Source organism: Rhinolophus ferrumequinum, chromosome 9, assembly GCF_004115265.2.
Source record: "Rhinolophus ferrumequinum isolate MPI-CBG mRhiFer1 chromosome 9, mRhiFer1_v1.p, whole genome shotgun sequence".
Taxonomy (NCBI): Eukaryota; Metazoa; Chordata; class Mammalia; order Chiroptera; family Rhinolophidae; genus Rhinolophus; species Rhinolophus ferrumequinum.
In genome coordinates, this window is record NC_046292.1 from 69,987,890 (window position 1) to 70,005,974 (window position 18,085).

The 18,085-nt window shown below is 33.9% G+C and overlaps 1 protein-coding gene and 1 pseudogene across 6 annotated transcripts in view; one reads left to right on the top strand and one right to left on the bottom strand.

Annotated features, from left to right (window-relative positions):
* EVI5 (ecotropic viral integration site 5) overlaps nt 1-18,085 on the bottom strand; it is a 228,920-nt gene that overhangs the window by 109,824 nt on the left and 101,011 nt on the right. For all 6 annotated transcript variants that reach the window (XM_033114161.1, XM_033114163.1, XM_033114164.1 and 3 more), the window contains exon 10: nt 4,901-4,961. In XM_033114161.1, the coding sequence (XP_032970052.1) occupies nt 4,901-4,961 (61 nt within the window). The remainder of the gene's footprint in view (nt 1-4,900; nt 4,962-18,085) is intronic.
* On the top strand, nt 15,341-15,703 carry LOC117026916 (40S ribosomal protein S20-like; annotated as a pseudogene).

Genomic DNA, 18,085 nt, shown 5'->3' on the forward strand with positions numbered 1-18,085 from the left:
TTCTCCAGGTAATCTTATCCACTCTCATGGCTTTAATATTATCATTGTGTCAAGTGCTGCCAAATTTATATTTATATTGAGCCTGTCCTGTTTTAACTCCAATTCCACAAGGGGCTACTTAAACATCTCCTAGAAATCTCATACTTAAAATATGCAAAATTAGGCTCCTCGTATTCCTCCCCAAACCATATGCTCCTGTAGTCTTCCCCATCTCGGAATGGGAACTCCGTTTTGCTCTGGCCAAAAGGCTTGATTCCTGTCTCCCTCGTACCTCCACATTCAGTCAGCTTTACTGTTAAAATCTCTACAGAATCCAATCACTTATTACTACCCCAGTCCAAGCCACCATCATCTCTTGCCTATATTACTTCATTAGCCTTGTTCGTAGTCTCCCTGCTTCTCTAGTTTTTGCCTCCAGCAATCTACTCTCACACAGGAGCCAGAAGGATCCACTAAAAACTTAGGTCAGATCTTGTGCTCCTATACTAAAACCTCCAATTGCTACTCAGAGTTAAAGCCAAAGTCTTCAATCACATGGTCAACCACACCCTAAATTATCTGCAATGTGCAACATCCTTTTTTTTTCTTCCACTGAATTTTCACACACAAAGAATTTGTTCCACCATGATAAAAATTTGTCTCAAAACTAGTGTAGGACTTTGAGTTTCCAGAATCCTTCCATTCCATTCTCTGAAATTCCTCACTGCTGAAAAAAGTAGAACTGAGTTGTTCTACCCAGGAGACTACATAGAACAGAGCAGAGAACTTCGAGCATTACGCATTCAACAAACATATTTAAGTGCTGGAACATGAGACTTAGTTTCAAGAAACGAAAAGATAAGATAGAGGTGCCACCTCAGGGTGCTCATAGTCTAGCCAGGCAGGATAGACTTGAAAACAAATAGGTATAATCAACTGAACTAAGCTGAGTGTAAAAGAAAAATGGTCAATTTTATTGGGATGGGGTAGCCAGCTTAGGCTTTACACAGAAGGTGAAGCTTCAGCTGATTCCTGAAAGAAACTGGTTGATATATGCAGAATACCAACGAGAGGTTAAGAAAGAGAATCCCAGGAAAGAAGGGGGGTAAGTAAGGGAGCATGGTGAGATTGGAAACTGCCAATAATTTGGGGTGGAGAGTGTTCTTGAGTACAACATGGGCAACATCTTACCTCCCATCACTTCCCTGGTCACCCATGTTGTCCCATCCATAATGGCCTCCTAACCATTCCTCATCAGGCACACTCCCAACCAGATTCTGCTCCCCTTCCAGATACCTGTATATCTAGCTGTCTCGCTTCCTTCAGGTCTTCATTCAAAAGTAACCTGGTCAACTTCCCTAATTTTCAATCCAAACAATACCATTTTGTTTTCCCTTCCTTAAGGTATTTTGTTCTCCTATTTAACCCTTATCATCACCTAAATACTCTACATTTTACTTTTCTGTTTATTGTCTGACTTCTGTACTAGAATGTAAACTCCATGAAGGCAAGAATTAGTTTGTTTTCATAAACACATCTCAAGTGCTTAGACTAGTACTTGGACATAAAAGCAGCGACTATAAGTATCTGTTAAATGAATGAATGACTTATGAAATAAATTATGCTACGGCATGCAACCCCTCTGGATATTATTATGGAGCCATTAATTTTTTAATGATAAGTTCAGAATGCCACAGTGAAATGGGCATCCAAATCCTTCTTACATTACCAATATATTAGTCTCTCTTAGAACGCTGCACAGTGTATACACTGAACACATATGGGCCTTAAAATAACACACACAAATCTGAGTTCAAATCCTTGACTTTCACTGTTTTCCAGCAATGTGACCATTAGCATATTATTTGAGCTCTCTGAAGCTTAGTTTCTTCATGAAAAGATGAGGATAAGAAAACTTTCATAATACTACTGTATGGATAAAAGGAGAAAATAATATATGATGGTCCTTCATATATTAAGTGTTGAATAAATGTTAGTGTCAATACTAATACCTCACATTGATTGCTAAAAATAATTACTGGATGATTTAGATATTTGTCATGATTTCTTTTTTTTAGGCCAGGCAGTGGATGTACAAGTGCTTTTATATTCTCTGGTTTTTAGCATATCTGAAATATTTCATAATTTTTGAAATAAGAAAAAAATATTTAATTCCTGACCAAAAAACAGTTAGAATTTCTAACACCTACCATTTTCAGGGCTTTAGATCTCTATGCCCCAAAGCACAAATTTAAATATAAATACTAGATTATCAGTTCTTATGTTCGTCTTAAATAGAATGGGGGATAAAGGTTTTTCTTTTTTAAAGATTTGTGGATTACCCTAACATAAGCTAAAATTTTAATATTTCTTACCTCCTCCCCCTCAGGTGTAATATCAATAGATTGGAAGAAGATATTGATAAAAATGTTTCGATTAACAAAACATTTCATACAGTAAAATGTAAGATTCTCCATATGAAAGCATTATTATCAAAATCTTCCTATAACACTTTCAGAGAAGGGGTGGAAAATACTAAAAAGTCACATCTTGGTCAGGGAGCTGACCAATAGACACACTTCTTAGAATAAAAGGTCACCAACCCAAAGGTCTTAGAATTTTAATTAAAGTGACAACAATGGAAACCTTAAATACATTGTATAACATCAAAGGCTGATTTTTTTTCACTTCTGTATTAAAACATCAAATAATTTATGAACATACTCTGTAAAGAACAGTACAACACTGTGTGCCTGAAAGCTTTTGAGAACTAAGGCGAGAAAGTACTAGTTTAACAGAACTCACACCATTGTAAAAGGGACCTTGGGGGGAAGGGAAGAGAGTGAATAAGGAAGTGGCATATCAAATAATACATGGTTAATTGCTTGTGAACAAGGTGGTCATTTGATCATGACTGATCCTATAAACAAGGTAGTCATCTGATTATAACTGACATGAGTTGCTAGGTCCAAGTGAAAAACCAGACATACCCAAACTTAAAGAGAAAAAAAGTGCAGTCACACAAATTGTTTTGGCTTTGTGTTTGGAGCAGGCAGGAGGATTGAAGAAAGAGATAAAAAGGTACAAGAGTAAGACAGAACTATGTGGAAATAAGATGTTATAAAAGGAACACACTACCTTTGAGATCAGCATACTTTATTTACCTGGTATGTCCCACTAATATTTTTATCTTTCTTTTTTCCCCAGATTCTTCTCTATAAATAACTTTATGCCATCTGTTTTTACCTACAACACATGGAGCTGGCACGCAAAAGTATTTTGTAAAGTAAGTGAACCATAACTTTCCACAAAAAACAAAATTTGGAAAAAACTGCAAATAAAGACTAAAATCTGCTAAAGATCTTTTTGAAAAGGCCTTTTGCTATTCCTACATTCGTATGACTTAATTTTAGCAGAAACTTCTTCAAGAGCAAGAATTGTTCATAGACTTGAGTTTTGTTTTGTTTTTTCCCCCCCAATAACTTTGCATGGAGAATTGAACAGGATGGCTTCCCCATCCTCAGATTCTTGATTTGCAGTTCCGAATATTCCTGGTATGCGATAACCCATACTCTCTCCCCACTCATCAGGATGACGTACTTTTTACTTTCAGTAGGTTGAAGTGGAGGGTATGGTTTAATATTACCCTTACTCATGGTACCTAAAAGAAAAGCAAATGGTAGAGCAGCAGTTGGGTGACAGAAATTTTAAAAAGGAAGGAAAAACATCCACAGGGATCTTTTCTTTCTGTCTGCCTCTCTCTCTTTCTCTCTCTGAAAAATGTAGAAGTATTTATTTCCAATTAATAGGAATAGGTGACAGATGGAAATAAACATCTAGAGAAAGGAGACAGAGTTCATGAGAGAGAGGTCAGTCACATAGAAAAATAGTCTCCCAGGAGGCTTCTGAGGAGACCGCGGCAAGGAGAACGAACAGAACCCATTCCCTTGTAAAAAGGACCTGTAGGGTGTGAGTAATGTAGTGGTATTTTGTAGCAAGGCTGAACTAATACACAGCTAATTAATTGTGAATAAGGTGGTCATCTAATGTCTTGCCAGGTCCAAATCAAAATTCAGACAGATACACCCAAACAAAGAGTTAAAAAAAAATGAAGTCACTCAATAACAATTGTTTTATTTTTGTTTCTTTTTTTCTTGGGGGGGGATATGGGGGAATTAAGAAATAAGGAATTGGATCAGCCAGAGTTCCCTCGCTAACTCATGCTCCTACTCATCATCCCCGTCCTGAAACACCAGCATAAAAGCCAATATAACTTTCCTTAACTCTAAGCTCAAACAATACCAAAAATCCCCAACTTAAGAATTTCTGGCCTTACAGGCAGAACGAATAAGAATTTTAAGGTACACATAGGAATTTATATGTCCTTTAAGTTTAAAATCCACCCGTTTCTCTGGAGAGTAGTTCAAAAGTATAACCTTTACTTAGTGATGAAAAGTTGAATTAGCCCAAGGTTCCTGCATCCCCAAGACAGCCATAGTGAGTTCTAGTGCAATGATTTGCTGTTTGGTCTACCTTAGACTATACTGCTGTTAGTCTCAGGACACTGTAATTATCTTCTCTGCAATTTTTTAAAATATGCTTAAATGGAATGATAATTATGTTTCCCGTGGAAGTATTTTCTTCTGATAACCTACCAACATATCTAGAAAAAGGGAAGAGCTGTACTCTTTTACAGTAGAATGAAACTACTTTAGTCACATTGTTCTGGTTTTTGAAATACCTGTTTTTAATTATAATTCATGGGATGGCAAATAAATGTATCAATAAATAAATACAAACATCACTGCTAAATGTACTACAGGTAGCTAACAAATATATTAACATAACTTAACATCTATGGCCAAATAACTGACTTCAATCAATTTATGTTCAGCCCTTTTAAAAGTCCTGAGAAGCTTACTTTAATTTCAACTTGCTCTTCCATTTCTTTAGTTTTTATTGTAGTGTATTCCTTTTCAAGCCTAAGAAGGAAAAAAAAAAAGGTATGTTTTCATTCCAAAGCAGTTATTAAATTATAAAATTTAAAACTATGTATTAACCCAAAATATACTTTCATTAGGTTCCCCCAACTTATAACTTGAGATATTTGATATGAGAAAAAAACATCTAATCACATGACTTCTTACAAAAAATTACTTCACAAATCAAATAACAAAAATAAGAACCATACAAAAGTAAACTTTATGAAGTAAAATATATAAGGCACCAAACAGAGAATTGAGTTTACAGATTCTATTCAGTATTCAGCCTTAAATTTACAAATTTACCCATTGTCCCCCCTCAAATTAAAAGACATCTGTAGAGTTCAACTGAATGTTAACCAAAAAAAAAAAAAAAAAAAAACCCGCTTAACAACAGAGATGCATTCTGAGAAATGCTTCGTTAGGCAATTTCATCATTGTTCTAAAGCTTAGGGACCATGATGTAAAAAACAATACAAGATTAAATCAAGCACAAGAAAAAAAGGATGCAATCAAGAGATGCAGTAAACACAAGATATATGAGGCTGCTGCTGGGGTAACATGGCATACTGTTTTACAGGAAAATGCTTTTTTTTAATAAGTAGAAAGCATACATTCTAAAATAATGATTAAAAGAATAGTAACATAAACCAGTAACACAGTTGGTTATTATCATTACCAAGTATTATGTACTGTACATACTTGTATGTGCCATACTTTATACAACTGGCAATGCAGTAGGTTTGTTTATAACAGCATCACCATAAACATGTGAGTGATGCATTGCACTATGACGTTTCCATGGCTACAACATTACTAGGTGACAGGAATTTTTCAGCCCCATTATAATCTTATGGGACCACCTTTGGATATTCCATCCATTGTTGACCCAAAACATCCACATTATATGACACATGACTGTACTAAAATTGACTAACAAATTTATAATGGGGGAAAGGGGCAACTATTCCTACCAAAAGAAACACAATTAATAAACGTAGAAGAAATGAACAAATATAAAAATCACCATTAGAAATCCACAATAGTAACTGCCACAGGGAAGAAAAATCAATGGATGCTAAAACCAGTGAGTAAAAGTTTAAGCATAGTCTCAAAGTATTTCTCCTAAAATATTTAACAATTACAAAGGGAAAAATAGTAAATTTATAGTACAAAATCCTAGCAGACAACATCTGAGCTAAATGATCACGGTTAACATCGCCAGTATTACATTCTGACATCGTGTACCCCTGGTTAAGATGTACTGAGAAGGGCACCTTGCTTCTGCGGTATCCTTCCCAGTAATGCATACTCTCAATATGATCAAGAGATATCATCAAACAAACCCAAATTGAAGGACATTGTACAAAATAACTAATCAGCTCACTTCAGGTCATGAAAGACAAAAAAAGACTGAAGCACTGTCACGACTGTAGAAAATAAGAAATGAAAACCAAATATGATAGACTATTAATGTTAGTATCAAGTTTCACAACTCCAAATATTAACAAGGCCAGGCCCCAACTATCTCTTATAGCTGCTTTTAAAAATGAAATTTTCCCTCAAAAATCAAAAACGTGTTATGTACTATAAATATAAAATCTCATTTAACTAACTCACTGTAATTTTTTTATTGGGGTAAAATACATACAACATAAAATTTACCATCTTAACTATTTTTTAATGTATAGTTCAGTAGTATTAAATACATTTAGAATGTGCAGCCATCACTACAGTATGTCCAGAGCTCTTTTCATCTTATAAAACTGAAAAATCTACCCATGAAATAACACCCCATTCTCCTTTTTCCCTAGACCCTGACAACCATTTTGTGTTCTCTGTAACAATACTAAGTGTCTCATATAAGTGAAATCATACAGTATTTGTCCTATTGTGCTTGGCTTATCTCTGTTAGCATACATGTTCCCAAGGTTCATCCATATTATACCCATGTCAGAATTACCTTTCTTTTTAAGGCTTAATTGTCTTGTATTATAAATACAATGAATTTCATCGTATTTATACTCCACATTTTGCTTATCTATTCATCCATGGATGGACATTTCAGTTGCTTCCGTGTTTCAGTTAAAATGAATAATGCTGCTATGAACATGAGTGTACAAACATCTTTTTGAAACTTTATTTCATTTTTTTGGAATACATACCCAGAAATGTAAATGCTAGATTATATGGTAATTCTGTTTTTAATTTTCTGAGGAATGACCATACTGTTTTTCATAGCAGCTGCACCATTTTGCAATCCCACATGCACGATTCCTATTCCTCCACATTCTCACCAACACTTGTTATTTTCTGTTTTTGTGATAGAAGCCATCCTAATAGGTGTGGGGTGCTATCTCCCTGTGGTTTTAATTTACATTTCCATAATGATCAGTGATGTTGAGCATCTTTTTATTTGCTTATTTTATTGGTTATTTGTACATCTTCTTTGGAGAAATTTCTATTCAAGTCCTTTGCCCATTTTTTAATCCAGTTGTTTTTTGTTGATATTGAGTTTTATTTCTCTGTACATTATAGATATTATTCTCTTACCAGATATATGATTTGTAAATATTGATATTTTCTCCCATTCTCTGGTTTGCCTTTTTATTCTGCACAAAATTTTTAAAATTTCATTAAGTCCAATTTGTCTATTTTTTCTTTTGTTGTCTGTGCTTCTGGTGTTATACCCAAGAAGTCACTGCCATATCCAACGTGAGGAAGCTTTTGCCTTATGTTTTCATCTAAGAGTTCTATAGTTTTAATTCTTATATTTAGATCTTTGCTCCATTTTGACTTAAATTTTTACATATGGTGTTAGGTAAGGGTCCAACTTCATTCTTTTGGAGGTGAATATCCAGTTTTCCCAACACCATTTGTTGAAAAGACAACCCTTTCCCTATTAAATGGTCTTAGCACTCATCAAAAATCATTTGACCATGTATGTGAGGGCTTATTTCTGGACTCTCTACTCTATTCCATTGCTCTACATATCTGTCTTTATTCCAGTACCACAATGTTTTGATTACTGTAGCTTTGTAGCAAGTTTTGAAATCAGTTAGAATGAGTCCTCCAGCTTTGGTGTTCTTTTTCAAGATTGTTTGGCTCTTTGGGGTTCTTTGAGATTCTATACAAATTTAGGATAGGGTTTTTTATTTTGGCCAAAAAAAAAATGTTATTGGGATTTTGATAGGGATTGTATTGCATCTGTGGTTCGATTGGGCAATTTCACCATTGTTCAATATTAAGTCTTCCAATCAATGAACATAGAATGTGCTTCCATTTATTCATGTCTTCTTTAATTTCTTTGAGAAATGTTTTTATAGTTTTCATTATATAAGTATTTCGCCTCCTTAGTTAATTCCTAAGTATCTTATTCTTTTTGATGTTATTATAAATGGAATACCCTTCTTGGATTGAATGTTCATTGTTAGTATACAGAAATGCAATTCATATTTGTGTGTTGACTTTGTATCCTGCTACTTTGCTGAATTCATTTATTAGCTATTACAGATTCTTGGTTGTTGTCTTTTTGTGTTTTTATTTTTACATCTTTGGGTTTTTCTACATGTCATGTTCCAACAGAGATATTTTTACTTTCCAATTAGGATGGCTTTATTTCTCTTCCTCACCTAACTGACCTGGCTAGGAATTCCAGCACTATATTGACTAGAAGTGGCAAAAGTGGGTATCCTTGCATTTTTTCTGATCTTAAGATGAAAAGCTCTCAGTCTTTTTTACCACTGAGTATGTTAGCTGTGGTTTTTTCATATATGGGTTTCATTATGTTCAGATAGTTGCATTCTGTTCTGAGTTTGTTGAGTATTTTTATCATGAAAGAGTACTGCATTTTGTCAAATACTTGTTCTGCATCAATTGAGAGGATTATGTGTTTTTTAGCTCCTTCATTCACTTAATGTGGTGTACTGATCGATTTTCATATGTTGAACTATCCTGGCATTCCAGAAATAAATCCTATTTGGTAGTGGTGTATAATCCTTTCAATATGCTGCTAAATTTGGTTTGCTAGTATTTTGTTGAGGATTTTTGCATCAACATTTATAAGGCATACTGATCTTTTAGTTTTCTTTTCTTGTATTATCTTTATCTGACTTTGGTATCAGTGTAATGCGGGCCTCATAGAATGAGTTAGGAAATATTCCCTCCTCTTTCGATTTTTGGAAAAGTTTGAGAAGTGGTATTAGTTCTTTAAACAGTTGGTAGGATTCACCAGTGAAGTCAACAGGTAAAGGGCTCTTGTCACAAGGCATTTGATTACTGTTTCAATATCCTTATCAGTTACAGGTCTATTCAGATTTTGTATTTCTTTGAGATTTAGTCTTGATCAGTTTTGTGTTTCTAAAAATTTCCCCATTTCATCTAGGTTATCCAAGTTGTTGGCACACAATTATTCATAGTACTCTTATACTCCTTTTTATTTGTGTTAAATTAGGAGTAATGTCCATTTTTATCTCTGATTTTATTAATTGGAGTCTTTTTTCCTCAGTCCATCTAGAAGCTGAAAGTTTGTCAATTTTGATGATCTTTTCAAATAATCAACTTTTAGTTTTATTTATTTTCTCTACTGTTTTTCTATTCTCTATTTTATCTCTGCTCTAATCGTTACTTCCTTCCTCTGCTAGCTTTGGGTTTAGTTTGTTCCTCTTTTTCTCGTTTCCTAAGTTATAAATTGTTGACTAGAGATCTTTCTTGTTTTTCAGTGTAAACATTTATAGCTTTAAATTTCTCCCTTTGCACTGCTTTCACTACGTTGCATAGGTTTTCGAATGTTGTTTTTGCTTTCACTCATCCCTAACTATTTTCTAATTTCCCTTATGATTTCTTTTTTGATCCACTGGTTATTTAAGAGTGTGTGTTTATTTCAAAAAAATGGCAAAATTTCCTTTACTTTTGTTATTTATTTCTAAGTTCATCTTATTATAGCTGAAGAAGACACTTTGTATAATACATCTTTGTTAACCTATTGAGACTTAATTTGTGATTTAATATATGGTCTCTTGGGAAATGTCCCATGTGCCCTTGAGAAGACAAACAAGTATCATATACCTAGCGTATGGCGAACTGAGAAGATACAAAATCATTGGTAAATCTGCCAATACAAAATGCACACCGTAAATCATGAGGAACATTTTTATAAAACCCAAACTGTGGTATTTTCTATAAAATAAGCTGTTCTGTACTCTTCAAACATATCAAGGTCAAGAAACACAAAGAAAGTTTCAGGGAGTGTTTCAGATTAAAGAAAACTGAACTGACATAACAACTAAATGCAATACATGACCCTGGAGTGCCTGGATTGGATCCAAGACTTGAGTGAAGGGCTGGGGAGTGGGTAAGGGTGGGAGTTGGGGGTGGGTCGGAGGGAGAGACAGCTATAAAAAATATTGGGACAAGTGATAAAATTTGAACATGTCCTGTGGATTATATAATAGAATTCTATCTCCGATCACTTCCCTGATTTTGATTAACTACAGGATCATGTAAAAAAATAAAAGTCCTTCTTAGGAAGTACATATTCATGTATCTAAGGATAAAGGGCACAGTATCTCACTCTCAAATTGATCCCCAACCCGCCCCCAAAAATATATGCACACACACAATTACTTTTATATATATGGGGGAAATGAGGATAATAAAGCAATGGGGCAAAACGTAAACTGGTAAATTTGGATTAGTGGTATATGGGAGTTCCTGGTACCATATTTGTAACTTTTTAAAAAGTTTAAAAGTAGACCAAAATAAAAATTATCAAAAAAAAAAATAGGCTAAGACTGATCACTTACAACTTTCATATCTTAAAGGTACCCTTGAGCCTCTGTATGTATTACTTCTACTTCTCTTCACCTGGCCAACTTCCACTTATACTTCTAAACAGCAAAAAAAGTGATTTTTAAAACCAGATGATGTCATTGTTCTCAAAATTTCGAACGGTTTCCCTTCAGACTTAGAATATAAATCTGGTGCCACAGGAGCCAAACAATGCCCAACAGAGCTTTTGAAAATGTTCCGTATTTGTGCTGTCCAATACAGTAGATATTAGTCACATGTAAGTGACTAATGAGCATTTGAAATGTGGCTAATATGACTTATGGAGTGAATCTGTGATTGTATTTAACTTAAATAGCCACATGTAGGCAGTGGCTACCATATAGGACAGCACAGCTTTAAAGATCCCTCTAGCCCCACCACGTTTCAGACTTCATTGCCCACCACACTCCTATGTAACAGTCACACATTCTGGCCTCAGTCATGATATTTACTGTTCCCCAGATAATCACATGGCTTTCTCTCTTTCACTTCCCTCAGGTGTCTAGTCAAATGGCACCTTATCAATCTGTGTGCCCTATCTGTAAGAGCTCTATCTAAAACAGTATCCAAATGCTCTACATCTTTCATCCTGCTTTATTTTCCCCTCATGGCACTTTCACTGATGGACATCATATGGTGTATTTGTTCTGTGTCAGTGTTTTGCACTTCTGTAAGTTTCACATGGAGGGAATTCCTGTTGTAGTCATCACTTAAACCCCAGCAATTAGAAACCTAAGTTCTTTAAAAGGTACTCTGGTGCCATCTCCTTCAGAAAAGAACCTGAATCTTTAGCCTCTGCCATCCCCTTATCTGATCATGTCAGTGGTCTTCCAATATTTTTCCTCATGTACCCACTAAAAACAGTTTCCCCTTAAACATTTTAAAGACTTCTAAAACTTTTTACTTGAAGTATACAGTTGCAAACAATGTAATTTGTATGTATTTTAAAATTTTTTCCACTAAAACTTTAAATGAGATTTAATCTCAGTTAATTTATGGATAATGTGTATTCTGTAAACTAAGTAGCAAAGGCAGTCATTGTTATTGAATTAGTGAGTCAAATTATATTTATTTTGTCATTACAGTCTGCCTTCTTTTTTCAACTCAAATAAAAAATATGTTAATACTTTCCCCCATGATCACCATTCTACTTTCAATTCTAATTGTAAGAAAGATAAGGCAGCATTGCTATGTATTTGCCAGACGGATGAAATAAAAAGCTGTTCCATTCAATTTTTCTTGCTTTTTTTTTCAGAAAACACTCCTTCTGGAGCAAGGCATTCTAAAATTGTCCCTTTCATTTGATACCTCAGTGATTTGTACATCCCAAAATAGCGTACCATCCTAAGATTTAGAATGTGACAGGTTTGCCTTTCTTTTACAAAGTGGTAGAAGACAGACTGCAAAAGGGGAGGTGAAGAGGAAAAACCAGATACCTCTACCATAGAAATGTTATCAGGCAGGTAAATGTGAGCAAAGAATAAATATGGAAATTGAAAATCTAGTTACCATGTTCTGTACATTTTACTGACCCCCTCAACAAACTATATGTTTAAACTGTATGCAGTTTAAAGAAATTTAGTTTAAGCATCTCTGACATGTTATATTAAGAGTAGCATCTCCTGTAGTGGCATCTCTCAGACCATAATTGTAACAGGCTATTTACTTTTCTATTCTGCCACTCTCCAACCTACCTGAAGTTAGAACCTTCTTCAGAGCTAGATCCAAGTCTAACTTTGTTACATATTCAAGGGTGGAACTTACTAGAAATGGTTGAGACTCATCTTTTAATACCAATGAAGGATTCCTAACCAGAATACATATAAACAACTAATCACTAAGAAGTAGTCAATGTAGTAAGAAGTAAACATTGCAATACAAAAGGAAAGGGAAAACAGAAGAAAAACATGAGGCCAATTAACCTATGAAAAGACAATGACTTTCATTAATATTAATTATTAGGGAAATACAAATTTAGTCTAAAATGAGATACTAAATTTTATACTCAACAGTTTGGCAAAAATTAGGAACAATCAAGTGTTGTTGATGATTAAGTAGAACAATGAGAATTTTTATAAATTGCTGGATTAGATTATACTATAGTAGCACTTTGGCAAATTTTGTAATACCCTGCAGTATAGCAAACCCATTCCTAAATATCTACCATAAAAAAAATCTCACACAAATATTCATAGTATTTTAAAACATAACAGCAAACACAGAAATCTGGAATATCTGAAATGTCCATCAGGAAAATGAATAAATTATGGCAGATTTGCCCAATGGAATATTATACAGCAGTGAAAATTAATAAGCTATAGCAACACAAAAAAACCTAATAAATTGAACCATCATAATGTTAATCAATGCACACAAATCATAGATGACTATATACAGCATGATACAATTTTCATAACACTCAAAAATAAGCATTAACTATTTATATATGAAGTGAGACTATTTTTTAAAAAGCAAGGACCTCAATGATGAATCCAAAATTCAGAACAGTGATTACCTCTTGCAGCAGGGCACTTAGGCTATGTGATGGGTTCATAAGCATTTGTTTTATCCTTGTTTCGCAAGTTAAAAACATATATATATATATATAGAAACATATATATATATATATATATATAGAAACATATATATATATTTATATATATTCTTTTGTGTTTATCAAACATGTTATAAATATTCTTTTGTGTGTATATGATAAAAGTTTTTTTAAAAGGGGGCCTTAAATGACACATTAACCCAAATGGACATAATATTTACAGACCTTTCTATCCCCAAATAACAGAATATATATTCTTCTCAAGTGCTCATAAACACTCTCAAGGATAGACCTTATGCTGGGGGCACAACACTAGTCTCAATTAATTTAAAAAGCCTGAAATCACACCAAGCATATTTTCTGACCACAACAATATCAAACTTGAAATTAACCATAAGAACAAAACTGGGAAAACCATAAATATGTGGAGATTAAACAAAATACTGCTGAACAACTATTGAGTCAAAGAATAAATAAAAGATCAAAAGATATATAGAAGCAAATTAAAATGACAAATCAAAAAATTTTGCATGCAGCAAAAGCGGTACTAAGAGGGAAGATTATAGCATTACAGACCTATCTCAAGAAACAAGAAAAAAATCAAATAAACAATCTAACACTTCACCTCAAAGAACTAGAAAAAGAAGAAATGAATCCCAAAGTAAGTAGAAGAAAATAAGAAAAATTAGAGCAGAATTAAACAAAATAGAGAATAAAAAAGACAATAGAAAAATTAATGAAACAAAGAGCTGGTTCTTTGAAAAGATAAATAAAATTGACAAATCTCTAGCTACACTCACTGAGGAAAAAAGACAAAAAGACTCAAATAAATAAAATCAGGAATGAAAGAGAAGAAGTTACAAAAGCTATTACAGAAATACAAAGTATTATACAAGAATACTACAAAAAGTTACATACCACCAAATTTGATAAACTAGAAGAAATGGAAAAGTTCTTAGAAATATATAACCTTCTTAGACTGAACCATGAAGAACTGGAAAACCTAAATAGACTAATCAACAGTTAAGGATTGAAAAAGTCACCCAAAACCACCCAAAAAACAAAAGTCCAAACCAGACAGCTTCATTTGTGAATTCTACCAAACATTCAAAGAAGATTTAATACTTATCCTTCTAAAACTGCTACAAAAAAATTTGAAGAACAAGCAATACTTCCTAACTCATTTTACAAGGCTAACATTATTCTGATACCAAAACCAGGCAAGGACAACAGAAAAAGAAAATTATAGGCAAATACTTCTGATGAACATAGATGCAAAAGTCATAAACAAAATACTAGCAAATCAAATAGAACAATACATTAAAAAGATAATACATCACGATCAAGTGGGGTTCATTTCAGGGATGCAAGAATCATTCAATATATGCAAATCAATCAATATGATACACCTCATTAACAAAAGATGAAAATCATATGATCATATCAATAGATGCAAAAAAAGCATTTGACAAGACACAACGTCCATTTATCATTCAAACACTCAATAAAATGGGCATAGAAGGAAAGTACTGCAATATAATAAAGGTCATATATGACAAACCCTCAGCTAATATCATAATCGATGAAAAACTGAAAGCTTTTCCTCTATGATCAGGAACAAGACAAGGATGCGCACTCTTGCCACTGATATCCAACACAGTACTGGAAGTCCTAGCCAGAGCAATCAGGCAAAAAAAAGAAATAAAACGCATCCAAATTGGGAATGAAGAAGAAACACTGTCACTATTTGCAAATGATGTGATTCCATATATAGAAAACCCTAAAGACTCCACCAAAAGACTATTAAAAACAATAAACAAATACAGAAAAACTGCAGGATTCAAAATCAATGTACAAAAATCTATTGCATTCCTGTCTCTTTGAGGAAGACACGGTCACAGCTGCAGCGGAGCTTCATTCCGCCCACTCCTGCTCCTGACTCACTACTGTTCGGTCTCTCTGAGGAACAATTCGGTCAGGAAGCCACGCTGCAACCATGGTTTTCAAAGATACTGGAAAGATACCCGTGGAAGCAGAGGTGGCGATTCACTGAATTAGATTCACTCTAACCAGCCACAATGTAAAATCCTTGGAAAAGGTGTGTGCTGACTTGATCAGAGGCACGAAGGAAGAAAATCTCAAAGTGAAAGGGACTAGAGTTCAGATGTCTACCAAGACTCTGAGAATCACTACAAGGAAAACTCCCTGTGGGGACGATTCTAAGACTTTGGATCGTTTTCAGATGAAGATCCATAAGCGACTCACTGACTTGCACAGTCCTTCTGAGATTGTTAAACAAATTACATTCATCAGTATTGAGCCAGGAGTCAAGGTTGAAGTCACCATTGCAGATGCTTAAGTCAACCTTTTGAATAAAATTGACTATCAGTTGTTAAAAAAAAAAATCTATTGCATTTCTGTATACTAACAATGAAATATCAGAAAAAGAAATGAAGGAAACAATCCCATTTTCAATTGCAACAAAAAAAATAAAATACCTAGTAATAAATTTAACAAAGGAAGTGAAGGGCAGATACACTGAAAACTACAAGACATTGTTGAAAGAAACACAAAGAAACGAAAAAATATGTTCATCGATGTGTTCATCGACTGGAAGAATCAACATAGTTAAAATGGCCACATTACTGAAAGTAATATACAGATTTAATGCAATCCCCATAAAAATCCCAATAGCATTTTTCAAAGAAATAGAACAAAAATCATCGAATTTGTATGGAATCACAAAAGACTCTGAGTAGCCAAAGCAATCTGAGAAAAGAACAAAGCCAGAGCTATCACACTCCCTGACTTCAAATTATACTACAAAACTACAATAATCAAAAAAGTATGCTACTGGCAGAAAAAGACACACAAACCACTGGAATATAACTGAGAGCCCAAAACCCATACATTTATGGGTAATTTTAGACAAAGGAGCCAAAAACATACAATGGAGAAAGGAAATCCTCTTCAATAAATGGTGTTGGGAAAATTGGAAAGCCACATGTAAAAGGATGAAATTATATTGCTATCTGACACCATGTACAAAAATTAACACAAAATGGATTAAAGACTGGAATAAAAGACCTGAAATAATAAAACACGTAGAAAAACACAGGTACTAAATTTATGGACTTTGGTCTCACAGGGGTTTTTGTGAACCAGACCCCAAAATCAAAGGAAATAAAAGCAAAAATAAATGAATGGGACTACATCAAACTAAAATGTTTCTGCACAGCAAAAGAAACCATCAGCAAAACAAAAAGGCAACCAACTGAATGGAAGAAGATATTTGCAAACAATACCTCTGATATGGAGCCAAGATCCAAAATATATGAAGAACCACATACAATTCAACAAAAAAAAACAATTTATTTAAAAAATGGGCATCGGGCTTGAACAGACACTTTTCCCAAGAAGACATACAGATGGCCAACAGATGTACGAAAAGATGCTCAACTTTACTAGCCATAAGGGAAATACAAATCAAAACTACAATGAGATACAACTTAAACCTGTTAAAATGGCTATTATTAAAAAGGCAAGAAATAACAAGTGTTGGACAGGATTTAGAGAAACTACTGATGGGAATATAAATTGGTGCAGCCTCTATGAAAAACAGTATGGAGGTTCCTCGAAAAATTAAGAATAGCACTACCATATGAGCCAGCAATTCCTCTTCCAGGTATCTATGTGTAAACTTTAAAAACACTTAATTCGTAAAGATGTATATATCCCTACATTCATTGCAGCATTATTCACAATAGCCAAGACATGGAAAAACCTAGTGTCCTTCAACGAACAATTAGGTAAAGAAGATATGGTACATTAATACAATGAAATATACTGTGTTTCCCTGAAAATAAGACCTAGCCGGACAATCAGCTCTAATGCGTCTTTCGGAGCAAAAATTAATTTAAGACCTGGTATTATATTATATTATATTATATTATATTATATTATATTATATTATATTATATTATATTATAGCTGGTCTTATACTAAAATAAGACTGGGTCTTATATTAATTTTTGTTCCAAAAATGCATTAGAGCTGATTGTCCGGCTAGATCTTATTTTCGGGGAAACACAGTATTCAGCCATAAAAAAAGATGTAATATTGCCATTTGTGACAACATGGATGTACCTTGAGCGTATCATGTTAAGTGAAATATGTCAGACAGAAAAGGTCAAGAATCATGTGATTTCACTCATATGTGGGATATAAAACAGAAAGCAACAAATGAACAAACAAAACAAACAAACTCATAGACATACACAACAGTATGGTGGTTACCAGAGGGGAGTGGGGGGAGGATGAAGAGGGTAAAGGGGGTCAAATATATGGTGACAGAAGACTAGAGTTTGGGTGGAGAACACAATACAATATACAGATGATGTCTTATAAAACTGTACACCTGAAACTTATATAATGTTATTAACCAATGGTACCCCAATACAATTAATTAAAAATTAAAATTAAAAAAAATAAAGAGGAAGTGATCACCCATATCCAAAGTTAGTATGTCAAATGTGATTAGGAATAAAAACCATCTGTTTGATTTGGAAACAATTATTGGGAAACAATTATTTCTTAACATCTCAACTACTACCACCCTAATCAAAGTTTTCATCATTCTCTAGTCTGGATTATTTCAATAGGTTACTAACTCCTCTCCATGAATCCACCCTGACCGTACCTCCTCCAATGTCTATTCTCCACACAGCAGCCAATGTGGTTT